We start from the raw sequence: 13,339 nt of genomic DNA, 5'->3' as shown, positions 1-13,339 counted from the left end.
TAGTCAGGCATTTACTGAATGTCTGTGCGGAGCGCTCCGTTAGAGCATTAAGTTCCTCGCGGGCAGGGAGTATTTGGGAGTTGGCGAGGGACACGGAAGGAAAGGTTGAAAAATTAAAAAAACAGCAAAACAACAGATGACAACAATACAATAAGAACAACAGAACATTGTGGCTAAAAAGAGCAGAGTTTGAGGTCCTCACCGCTCAGGCAGGGCCGTCCAGAGTCCAACAGATCTAACAGCCACAGCCGTCCCCATGTTCTAAATGATGAGAAGGCGCACTGCCACGTCAGCTTCTCCCTGCCCATCTCCGACAAGGCAGGAAAGGACCACCCAGGTGGCTTGGGGAAAGGGGGGGATGGGGGGCAGCAGCAGCACACCTCGGCGCTCCATGGGCGGAGTGGCCGAAGCCACGTGCTGCCGCTTCAGCTTCTCCCTACCCGGCTCCGGGCAACGGGCCTGGATGACATTTGGTGGTGGTGGGGGACGGGAGGGAATGGGGGAGGGGGAAGGGGTGGGCAGCGTGCCTCGGTGCTCCGGTGGTGGAGGAACAGCCGAGGCCACGGGCTGCCACTTCAAGCTTCTCCCTGCCCAGCTCCGGCAAAGGCCAAGTCGGAACCCGCTGCCCAGGTGGCATCTTCCCCGGGGGGGACCGTGCCCCGGCGCCTTGATGGCAGAGGAGCTGCCGCTTCAGCTTCTTCCCGTTCAACTCAATCGAGGCAGGTCGGAACCCCCAGCCCCGGGGTGGCTCGATGGATGGGCAACAGTGCCTGGGCACTCCGATGGCGAGGAGCAGCCGAGGCCACGTGCCGCCGCTTCGGCTCCTGCTTGCCCGGCTTCGGCAAAGCGCGTCGGAATCCCCCGGAAGGTCTGGGGCGGGGGCAGGTGTCGGCAGCATCTCCCCAAGGTGGTGCGCCGTGGAATCCATTGGCGGACGAACGGCCTCTTCGGCTTCTCCCCATCCGGCATCGGCGAGGCAGGTCGGAACCCACCCAAGGCGACGTCGGCGGAGAAGCTGCCGAGGCCAAGCACTGCAGCTCTCAGGTTCTCCCTGCCTGTTTTCAGCAAGTCAGATCAGTATGCCACCCCCTTCCCAGACCTTCCCGCCCCACCCCCCAAGTCTCAATGCTTCCAAGTCTAACCGGGGGGTTTCTATCCCCCTTGGACTCTCCGTCCCCCATGAAGCCCCTGTCCCCTAGGATCTTCCTCTACCCTCAAATCCCCTCTTCTCTTTGTGTGCCCTCTCCCTCCAAATCCCGTCCCCCAGCGCTCACACTCCCTGGCCACCCAAATTCTGTCTTCCCTACTCTGAGCATCATGAATCATAGCAAAACCCAGATAGGTAGAGTATTAGTTTGGGTGTATGTCTGGGAGCTTGTGTATCTGTGGGCAAAACAAAATGTAAGTGATTGTATGAGAACAGGGGTAAGCACGCTTGAATATGTGGGTCTGTGATGGTGCATCAGAGTGCAAGTCTGAGAATGTACCTTTTTAGTGAGGGGGTCAAAATAGGAAGTTTCTTTGTAAAGGGAAAACTAATGTACAGCAAAAGAGGAGAAAAATCACTGCCATCATCTATATAATCCCACACTGAACAGGCATATCTACTGATTTGTAGATCCTACTTAACAAGACTTCCAGGCAAGAACGAGTATAAAATCTCAACCCGTCGTAATACTGACCCTTTCAACTTCTGAATACCGTAGACGAGATTACTCATTTCTCCTCTTCCAAAAATCAATAAACACCCCTATGATTTGAAACCTCGTCCATTTTGCGCAACCTCTCCTATACAAAGTGTAATATCTTACCATTGACTACCTCTGCGGTATCTGTCTAACAAGTAAGAGATGGCTCAATATCCTCAAGTGTTTTTTGAGGGTTTTTTTTCTTTTCTTCCATAGAACTCACCACAAAGACAACTTAATCATTAAAATGTCCCCTATAAACTGTCGATCTTTTTGTTGGTCACCCATGAAAATTAGGTTTGACAACCATTTAAATGCTTCAATAATGTGTAAAGCTTTACAAAAGAAGCACGGATTGATGATTAATGGAATTTTTTTCACCTTTTAAAGGGATTAATTTAACTATAACCGATCTCGTACAGGACACTCGAAGAAGGCTTCATGGAGTAGGCTGCTTTATGAATTAACGCCACAGCTCTTAAAACAGATTCTCAAAATTCATGCTAAGATGTAAAATATGCATAATTCGATTGTATAAGATACACAGCATCTAATTATGCCTACATCAACATGGCATTTAACAAGGAGAAAATATCAGTTTCAGAAATTCTTTATAATAATAATGTTGGTATTTGTTAAGCGCTTACTATGTGCAGAGCACTGTTCTAAGCGCTGGGGTAGATACAGGGTGATCAGATTGTCCCATGTGGGGCTCACATATTGTAATCCCCATTTTTACAGATGAGGTAACTGAGGCACAGAGGAAGTTAAGTGACTTGCCCAAGGTCACACGGCAGACAAGTGGCAGAGTGGGGATTAGAACCCATGATCTCTGACTCCCAAGCCCGGGCTCTTTCCACTGAGCCACGCTGCTTCTAATATCTGATAATTACTAATGAAGAAGATTCAGGGACATATGTACATTACTGAGTCCAGAGATCATACTTGTGGGATAATCACATTTCCCATTTCCAATCAGCCTCAACAGAAGTTCAAGAGCAATCAGTGATGACATTTTTTAAACACTTACAATGTGCCATGCACTGTACTAAGCACAAGGACAGAGACAAGATAATCAGGTGAGAAACAGTCCCTGTCCCACAAGGGGCTTACGGACTAAGTCCATTTTACAGCTGAGGAAATACAGGCACAGAGGAATTAAGTGGCTGGCCCAAGGTCACACAGCAGGCAAGTGGCAAGGCTAAGACTGGAACCCAGATCCTCTGATTCCCAGCCCCGTGCTCTTTCCGCATCTGCCTTTCCTTCCCATCAGCTGGAATAATTTATTAGTGGCCTTTCTAGGGGCTTCTAAGAGCCAAAAACTTAGCAAGGATTTTTCTAACAGCAAGCGTCAACTCTATTAGGGGACGGCACCTGAAATTCCCACAGACTCTATGCCGTCCTAATACTCTTCAAGAAAAGGGAGTACCTAGAGAGGTCAGTTTAGCTAAGGGGTAAGTGGGTAGAGACAAGCAGAGCCATCCCTAGTGGAGAGTGGAACCCCATCAGCCTAAGGAGAGAGGAGGATTCCAAAGGTGGGCGAGGTCCATCCTGGCCACAGACTGCCAGGGGTGAGGACTGCCAGGTGCAAAAAGGGCCAGGGTGGTGCCAGCATGCTCCGCTGCATTGGAGCGGCAAAAAAAAATAAACTTGGACGGAACTGCACCGTGGCATCAAAATGAAACCCTCTCTGCCTCTTCCAATAGGACCACGGGTGTCCTCCAATTAATTCTCTCTTCCAGGCAGCCTTTAAGACTGTTGGCAGCTCCGGAAGGAAACTGAGCCGAAGCCTTGGAATACCTCCTCAAAAACGTCTAATTGTCACGCATCCATCTCTGCGTCAAACGGAGATTCCTCATCACTGGATTTAAGGCGATCAGCTCTCAGCCCCTCACACCCATTTGGCCTCACTCATCTCCCTCTACAACCTACCCCGCACACTTGGTTCCTCCAAACTATTTACTGTACCTCACTCTCGTCTCTCGTCTTCGACTCCTTGCTCACAACCTTCCCCCGCGCCTGAAACTCCCTCCCCTTCATAACTTTCATTCATTCCTTCAATAGTATTTATTGAGCGCTATGTGCAGAGCACTGTACTAAGCGCTTGGAATGTACAATTCGGTAACAGATAGAGGCAATCCCTGCCCATTGACGGGCTTACAGTGTAATCTGGGGAGACAGACGGACAAAAACAAGACAACTTAATCGCAATAAATAGAATTTGACAGACCGTCGCTCTCCCCATCTTCAGAGCCCTACTAAAATCACATCTGCTCCAAGCTTTCCCTGACTTAACCTCTCATCTCCCCACCCTATCGGCTCTTCTTTTCTGTGTCGCTTATGAACTTGGGTCTCCATCCCTTTGACACTTACCCCACTGCGCATATCCTCAGACTCTCCCCCTTCCTCCTCTGCAATTGAGTTTAACGCCTGCCTCCCCGACCAGATTGTAAGCAAGGGTCAGGTCAGCGCTCTGCACACGGCAGACACTCAGTCAAGCTCACTGATTGATTAATGCAGGACAAGCTAAGACACATGAGTGGCAAGTGGTGAAATGCCAAGGCTTCGGAGAGACGGGGCTACATAGACTGAAACCGAACAAAGGAGTCCTGCTCATCCCAAGGGTGCCTTTCGCACCGCTACTGAGGAGTAAGAATGGCTCCGCCCTTATCACAGACAAAGGAAGGCATCTCAGAGAGATGGTAACAACACTTTAATCACCTTCTTAGTACTCCTAACGAAATTTAGGATGAGCTTTAAAAAGGATATTTTGCCTACCGACGTGACTTCTACTTCAAAGTCAACACTACAATCAGAGCCATGCACACTGGCAAAACTCCCGGATATGACAGAATACCTGCTGGGCTGTACAAGCAAGACGCAGACACATGCTGCTCAATTCTCTTCACAGGCTCTTCCTCGACATATGGAACACTGAGAAAATGTTAGAGGATCTCAACAATGCCACTGCTGCCTTCAAGAAGGAAGAGAAGAGAGCTTAATGTGTAAACTATTGTAGGATATCCACTGTTCTCTATTTAATGCTGGCAGGATTTGAGTGAGAATACTCTTGAGCAAACTACTGAAGAGCACCATTAACCACGCTCTGGCAGAATCTCAAGGAAGTTTTCAGGCCATAACAGGGCACAGCCAACAAGACCTTTGCCGCATGTCTAACTGAGGAGAAGGTGGGGGCTCATTGTGATCTCTATAGTAATTGAGTGCTTACTGTGTGCAAAGCCCTGTACTAAGCGCTTGGGAGAGTACATTATAGTAATAAACAGACACATCCCCACAGAGTTGACGCTTTTCAAATTATCGTTTGCTGTCATGCTTGAAGAGGCAAGCTGGGGTCAAAATATGCTTCCAATTCACTAAGAACCCTTCTCAACAGGCTTTAAGAATATTCAAGGGCCTTTGAGTCTTTCAAGAACTGCTTCATACAGATAACATTACTCTAGCAGCACACACATGAGGAGATGCAAATAATCACGAATCACTTTGCAGTTTCAGCCCAGTGCTTTGGAATGACAAGTCCGAAAAAAGTGAAAGTTATGTACCAGCCCACACCCAGTATACCTTACACACAGCCAATCGATGGTATTTACTGAGCGCTTACTGTGAGCGGTCCACTGTACTAGGTGTTTGGGAGAGCACAATACAACAGATTTAGTAGATAGGATCTCTGCTCTCAGGGAGTTTAATCTCTGCTCTCAGGGAGTTTACAATCTAGTGGGGGAGAACCAACAGTTTTCATGAACAATACTGAATTCAAAGCTGTCACTAGATTCTGCTACCTAGGCAATACTCTGTCCAACGAGGCACAGATTGTTAAAGAAATATAAAATAGGCCATCATGGCTTTTGGCAGCCTGCAAAACATTATGTGGCCCCAAAGGGGCATCCAACTCCATACTAAGCTGCAGGTCTATACCATTTTTGTGATGCCCAACCTCTTATACGGCAGTAAGACCTGGACCTGCTGCCCGAGACATATCCGCTTCTGGAGCGGTTTCACCGGTTCCATTGACAAACCACACTGAGTATGCTGAACATCAAATAGCAGGATAAGATTACCAACAATGATGTCCTGGAACACAGCTCGCCAGCATCAAAGCAATGCTGACAAATGCAAGCCAGCAGGGCAGAATAAATGCTATAAAGGCATAGTGAAGCAAAATCTCACACAACGTGAAATAGCGGTGGACTGTTGGGAGACCACGCCAGTTGACAGACCAACCTCATGTGTAGCAATTAGTATAGGGCATGCTCTCTTTCAGCAAAAGCTTTGCAAAAACCAGAAGGCCAAGAGGCAGGCTTGAAAACAGAGATAGGCCCTGTAATCTGACAGACCCATTAATGCAGCAAAGATCTATCCCTGAGGGCAAATAATGCAGCAGAGAATAGGACCTTACCATCTTCAAAAACGGAGCTAGATATGCAGGCATACTCCAAGATGTAGCATGGGTTAAGATCCTTGAAAATATAGCTGTACCCTGAAGTAGATAATTCCCATAGATTTATGTTATAAATGAATCTCAGCCGGGGTTGGGAGAGATTTACTCACCCGTAACACCCAGCCAGAACATCAGGGTGTCAGGTTTTTGCATGGGATAAGTTATCAAACAATACCAGCTACACCTCCGGGTTGTCTTGTTTGCACTGTGGGATGGCCTTAACCTAGGAGAGGTCTGTATATTTACAGTGTTCGTAGGCTTTACAAAAGCATGTTGACCATCAGCACACCTGGCCCCTGGCAACTACTGAAAAGATTTAGCTGCCCTGGAAGGTTAACAAGAGTTTAAAGCTTCTCTACATGATGTGGCTGGCTTCTTCAGAATTGCAGAGGCCTTCTGAGGGCTTATCCTGTCACCATGGAATAAAGGAGGACATTCAACATATTCTACACAGAATTCCCCAGGATGGAATGAGGGATGTGGAAGCTCGTGTCAGAATTTGATTCTGATCTTCTGGGAGACTCAACTGAAAAGGATGAGAACATCATCACTGATACTGGAGCTCCTACATGATGAGGGCTGTGCTTTGGAAGAACATACATAAAACAACATGGAGGTGATTGTAACTGCTTCTTTGAATCAGTAAAATCTAAGGTACTGTACCAGCTGACATCTGGCAAACCCTACATACAACTGAGACCCAGAACTGAATTCTTGTTTCCTGGCTGGATGAGAGTCCAGTGAGTTATCAATCAATAGTATTTATTGAGCACATACTTTATGCGGAGCACTATGCCTGTGGGAGAATACAATAAAACCTAATAGATCTGATTTGTATCCTCAAAGAATTTATAGTCCTGTGCATAAGACACAAATAAAATCACAGGTACAGGAAAGCAACAGAGTTTAAAGATTCCAAAGGGGCATCTAACTACTGGTGGGGTCGGGGGGGGTGGGGGCGGAGGGGGGTGGTGCCAGGGAGAGGAAACAGACAGAAGATAAAGCCTTACAGGCAGAGTGTGGTAATAATAATAATAATAATAATAATAATAATAATTGTGTATTTGCTAAGCGTTAACTGTGTGTCACACACTATACTAAGCACTGGGGTAGATACAAGATAATCAGGTCCCACATGGGACTCAGTCTAAATAAGAGAGGGAGGAGCCAGCACTGAAGCCCTATTTTGCCAACCAGGGAAGTGAGGCCCAGAGAAGTGAAGCGCCTTATCCAAGGTCTCACGGCAGACAAGTGACGCTTACACTGGGCTATGCTGCTTCCCAACATGGTACCAACGTGGCATCATAATTCAGATCAAGCTGAAAGAGTTCAACTGCAGTGTCCAACCAACTTTATGGCTATGACTTCTACAGTAAGGCCACTAATATTACCTATCTGTGATACTTAAAATAAAGTGGTAAGACGGGATCACAACCAGTGAGGATCTGGGAGGCAGTCATACCACTGGCCTGTCACTGCACTGCCCATCAGGACACTATGCTGGGTTGAAATGGAATAAAACGTGCTTACTATGTGCCAAGCACTGCTCTAAGCGCTAGGGTAGATACAGGTTAATCAGGTTGGACATAGTCCTTGTCTTACATGGGGTTCACACTCTTAATCCCCATTTTACAGATGAGGTAACGGAGGTACGGAGAAGTGAGGTGACTTGACCGAGGTCACACAGCAGACATATGGCAGAGCTGGGATTAGAACCCAGGTCCTTCTGACTCCTAGGCCCGTGCCACGCTGCTTCTCCTGGCATAGACGACCAGATGAAACACCTTAGGGATATATGAAGCAAAACTTCCAACTATGTAACATAGCAGTGGCCAGTTGGTAAACAGTAGCAAAAATCAAACAATGGTATTTATTGAGCGCTTACTGTGTGCAGAGCACTGGACTAAGCCCTTGGGAGAGTACAAGTTGGTACTGCCCACAAGATTGGTCAGCTTGGCAAGCAGCAATCAGAAATGAGGGATTGCCTTGGAGAGTCGTTTTCAGGAAGATCATGGTACCAAGACAAAGAAACAAAATAATAATGATGATAATAATAATAATAATGATTTTTGTTAAGCGCTTACTATGTGTCAGGCACTGTACTAAGCGTCGGGGTGGATGCAAGCAAATTGGGTTGGACACAGTCCCTGTCCCACGTGGGGGTCACAGTGTCAATTCCCATTTTACAAGTGAGGTGACTGAAGCACGGTAGTGAAATGACTTGCCCAGGTCACCCAGAAGACAAGTGAGGAGCTGGGATTAGACCCCTTAAACCTCTGACTTCCAGGCCCACGCTCTAGTACTAAATGCAATAGTACAGCAATGGGTAACCTTTACAAACACGACTAATCAGTCAGTCAGTGGTATTTATCGAGCACTTGTTGTGTGCAGAACATTGGACTAAGTGCTTTAGGAGAGTGCAAGAGAGCAAAGACACACAATCCCTGACCTCAAAGAGTTTACATACAGCAGATATCAAAGGGGTAAATAGTCAGGCCTTATCAGCTAGAGCAGTGCTCATTGCTAAAATCTGCCATCAGTAGCATCATCTTCAAACGCAAAGTGCACACACAATATCAAAATTGGAAAACGATTTTATGATTTAAGTTAGATTTAAGCATTACCATTAAGAATCCCTTGGGTGTACCAAGAGAAAAAAATGAGGGTCAATCAACTATTTAGCAAGGGCAAGATATGCTTCAGAACAAATAATAAGCAAGGTAGTAGCAATTTCTATCGTATTTGACTGAGAATGTTTACTTATATATTCATATCCCCAATTTATATATATATATATATATATATATATATATATATCCCCAATAATAATGTGTATACATGTATATATATTATGCATATATAATTTATACTAATGCCTGTTTCCCCATCTAGACTGTGAGCCACTTGTGGGAGAGGAACGTGTCTACCATCTCTGTTGCACTGTACTCTCCCAAGCACGTAGTACAGTGCTCTGCACAATGTCAGTGCTCAATAAATACCACTGATTGATTAATGTGCTTCCTTGTAACAAGTCAGATTAGATGTAGAGGCCAACAGAATTCCATCAAACTATTCCCGGGACCAGTGGCAAGTTAGTTAAATGATCACTGAAGAAAATATCTGGGCTTTCATTAGTAAAGATTTTACTGAGAGGTTTGCATTTTCTCAGTTACCCATTATTTCAAAAGAACACGTTCATTTTCCAAAAAGGAAATGGCATAAGGCAATTCTGATTAGAAAGAAGTTTACCCTTTTAAGTAATCACATCTCCCCACCCCATTTTCCCACCCTGCTGCATCACCCACACACACAAGCACTTAGGCATTCATCATTCCCTTCACCCCCACAGGATTTATGTACAGATCTTTATACTCTGCTGCTTCCCGTCAGTTTGGTCTATCGGTTCTACCTTCAAAACACTTCTAAAAAACACCCTTCCTTCTCCAAACTGCTACTGTGCTGATCCAAGCACTTATCCTACCCCATCCTGGACTACTGCATCAGCTTCATTCATTCATTCATTCATTCATTCATTCAATTGCGTTTACTGAGCGCTTACTGTGTGTAGAGCACTGTAAGCGCTTGGGAAAGTACAATACAACAATAAACAGTGACAATCCCAGCCCACAACGAGCTAACAGTCTAGAGAAGGGGGAGACAGACATCAGTACAAATAAATACAATTACAGATATATACATAAGTACTGTGCAGCTGGGGGTGGGGTGGGGTGGGGGGCAGAGGGAGCAACTCAGGGTGATGCAGAAGGGAGTGGGAGATGAGGAAAAGTGGGGCTCAGTCTGGGAGGGCCTCTTGGAGGAATTGTGCCTTCAATAAGGCTTTGAAGATGGGGAGAGTAATTGTCTGGTGGATTTGAGGAGGGAGGTCATTCCAGGCCAGAGGCAGGACATGGGCCAGTTGTCAGCGGCGAGATAGGCAAGATCGAGGCACATGGAGAAGGTTAGCACCAGAGGAGCAAAGTATGAGGGCTGGGTTGGAGAAGGAGAGAAGCGAGGAGAGGTAGGGAGAGGGCAAGGTGACGGTCTGCTTTAAAGCCAATGGTGAGGAGTTTTTATTTGATACAGAGGTGGATCGGCAAGCACTGGAGATTTATTGGGGGGGGGGGGGGTTTCACATGTGCTGAACGTTTCCTCACCTGTCCCGTCCCCACTAGTCCTTACTTCAGTCTGATGTCCAGATCGTTTCCTAAAAGTATGTCTGTCCACCTCCACATCAACGTACTTACCATCAGTTATAAAGCACTCAATCAACTCACCCCCTCCTACCTTACCTCGCCGATTTCCTACAACAAGCCAGCCCGCACGCTTCGCTCCTCTAATGCCAACCTATTCACTGTTCCTCAGTCTTGTCTCTCTCCTCCCACACCCTTGTCCATGTCCTCCCTCTTGCCTGGAACTCCCTTTCCCAGCCCCTTCATATCTAACAGACCACCATGCTCTCCATCTTTAAAGCCCTATTTAAGTCACATCTCCTTCAAGAGGCCTTCCCTAACTAAGCCCGAATTTTCCCTACTCCCTCTCCCTTCTGCATCACCTAAGCACTTGGATCTGTATCCTTTAGGCACTTGATATTCACCGCAATCTCTGCCCCACAGCACGTCTGTATATATCCCAAATTGATTTTGATGTCCGTCTCTCCTTCTAGACTATAAGCTCATTGTGGGCAGGGAACACATCTACCAACTCTGATATGCTGTACTCTCCCGAGGGCTTAGAACAGTGCTCTGCATTCAGATTGACTGCTTCCCCTATCTTTATTTTAATGTTGGTTGCCCTCACTATATTGTAAATTCTTTGAAGGCACGGATTGTGTCCACTTATACTATTATACTTTCCCAAGCACACAGTAAGCACTCAATAAATACCGGTGATTGATCGGCATACTTTTTCCTTCAGCAGCCAATAAAGTTTTGCTTCTTGTTTAAGTCTTTTGCACAGCTATCGAAATGAAGCTTTCATCAACAGGTGTTTTACATTCAACAGTATTTATTGACCGCTTACTATGTGCAGGGCACTGTACTAAGAGCTTGGAATGTACAATTCGGCAACAGATAGAAACAATCCCTGCCCAATAACGGGCTCACGGTCTAAACGGGAGAGACAGACAGCAAAGCAAAACAGAACAAAACAAGACAACACCAAGATAAATAGAATCAAGGAGATATACACCTCGTTAACAAAATAAATAGGGTAATAAATAATATATACAAATGAGCACAGTGGGGGGAAGGGGAGGAGGAGCAGAGGGAAAGGGGGGGCTCAGTCTGGGAAGGCCTCCTGAAGGAGATGGGCTCTTGATTGACTATGCACGTCTTTGAATACTACTAGTTAGTAAATGGCAAACACTATTCCAAAAATAATTATGATGACGGCATTTGCTAAGCACTGGGGCAGATACGAGATAAGCGTATCTTTCCGGATCATTGATATTTATTGAGAACTTACTGTGTTCAGAGTACTGTACTATGCACTTGGTAGAATACAATAAAGTAGGTAGACACTATCTCTGCCCTCAAGGATTCTTTCATTCAGTCGGAATTCTTGAGTGCTTACTGTGTGCAAAGCCCTGTACTAAGCACTTGGGAGAGTACAATATAACAATAAACAGACACATTCCCTGCCCACAGCGTGGTTACGGTCTCTTACGATTGTGGGGGAGACAGATATTAAAATAAATTTCAGATAGGGGAAGTAATGGGATATAAGGATATATACATAAACGCTGTAGGGATTGAGGTTGGGTGACTATCAGAGTGCTCAAGGGATACAAACAAGTGCACGGTGAGAAGGATGGGGAGAGATGCAAAGTTAGTTAGGGAAGGCTTCCTGGACGAGATGGGATCTTAGTAGGACTTTGAAGATAGGGAGGATGGTGGGCTAGCAGACGGTGGGGGAGGGAGCTCCGAGCAAGAGGGAGGGTGTGAGCCAGGGGTCAGAATAGAGAAAGATGAGACTGTGGCCCAATAAGTAGGTTGGTGTTAGAGGACCGAAGTGGGCAGGCTGGCTTGTAAAGGGAAAGGAGTGAGGATAGGCAGGAGGGAGAGAGCTGACTGAGTGCCTTAAAGCCCCAGGTGGGAAGTTTCTGTTTGTTGTGGAGATGTATGGGCAACCACTGGAGGTTTTCTGTAATTTCTACATTTTCTGTAGTTTCTACATTAGATACTGTTTACATCATTTTGCTGCACTAAAAGGAGACATGAACCTCCACAAAACCACCGGGAAATACGATTTTTCTCACCGGTAAGTTAAGTGCCGGCAACAAACCTCAACAGACCTAGGCTAAATTGTTTCGAACCACTAAAGCTAGCCATTTCTTCTATAGCACCAATTATTTAGTCCTTTAGTACTTTAGAAGATGAAATACATTCAGTTCGGCCGCAACACATCACTTCAGGCTTTGGCTAGAATGCAGTTAGGGAATTAAGGAACATTCTTCCAACAGTGTGAGCCTGTTCGGGCTCACCATTCCACACTATAGGAAGAAACTGCTTGTATGCACGCCTACGGCACTGACAAGGGAAAGCACCTTCTCCTGGTCAAAATTATTCCCAAAGCCACTCGCCAGGGGGCTTGGATGCCCAGAGGTGTCCCCAGGGTGCTAAAGACCTTGTTTTGTTTTTCCTTCCTAGAAGAGACAGACTTTGGAGCTCTCCTATCTACCCTCCCAGGACTCTCCAGATAAGCAACCTCAAAGGGCAAAGGGATCATTTGGGGACCCAGCCAGCCTTGCTTCCTGAGGGACTTGAGAGCGACTTTCTTCCCCTATTATACACTCCATTTTTCAAGGTAATGCTTCTTTCTAGCAAACGTAATAATGTTGGTATTTGTTAAGCGCTTACTATGTGCTGAGCACTGTTCTAAGTGCTGGGGTAGACACAGGGGAATCAGGTTGTCCCAAATCAGGTTGTCCCACGTGGGGCTCACAGTCTTAATCCCCATTTTACAGATGAGGTAACTGAGGCACCAAGAAGTTAAGTGACTTGCCCAAAGTCACACAGCTGACAAGTGGCAGAGCCAGGATTGGAACCCATGACCTCTGACTCCAAAGCCCGTTCTCTTTCCACTGAGCAAGCCTCACACCCCCATCCTTCTTAATTGAAACACCAAGGGTAGCGATCCTAACTGCTTTTTAATAGCTGATGAACTTAACTGTAATATTTTTAGTCACTTAACTGCA

The 13,339-nt window shown here is 46.2% G+C and overlaps 1 protein-coding gene across 3 annotated transcripts in view; it reads right to left on the bottom strand.

Annotated features, from left to right (window-relative positions):
• Positions 1–13,339, bottom strand: part of UGCG (UDP-glucose ceramide glucosyltransferase) — a 74,211-nt gene that overhangs the window by 37,946 nt on the left and 22,926 nt on the right. The window contains exon 1 of one of the 3 annotated variants that reach the window (XM_029053873.2): positions 203–394. The exons of the other annotated variants lie outside the window; for them this stretch is intronic. Within the exon in view, the coding sequence (XP_028909706.1) occupies positions 203–258 (56 nt within the window). The 5' untranslated portion in view covers positions 259–394. Of the gene's footprint in view, positions 1–202; positions 395–13,339 lie in introns of those variants that run through there. 3 annotated transcript variants of the gene reach the window in all.

This window comes from Ornithorhynchus anatinus, chromosome X3, assembly GCF_004115215.2.
Source record: "Ornithorhynchus anatinus isolate Pmale09 chromosome X3, mOrnAna1.pri.v4, whole genome shotgun sequence".
Lineage (NCBI taxonomy): Eukaryota > Metazoa > Chordata > Mammalia > Monotremata > Ornithorhynchidae > Ornithorhynchus > Ornithorhynchus anatinus.
This window is presented reverse-complemented; position numbering and strand designations above follow the sequence as displayed.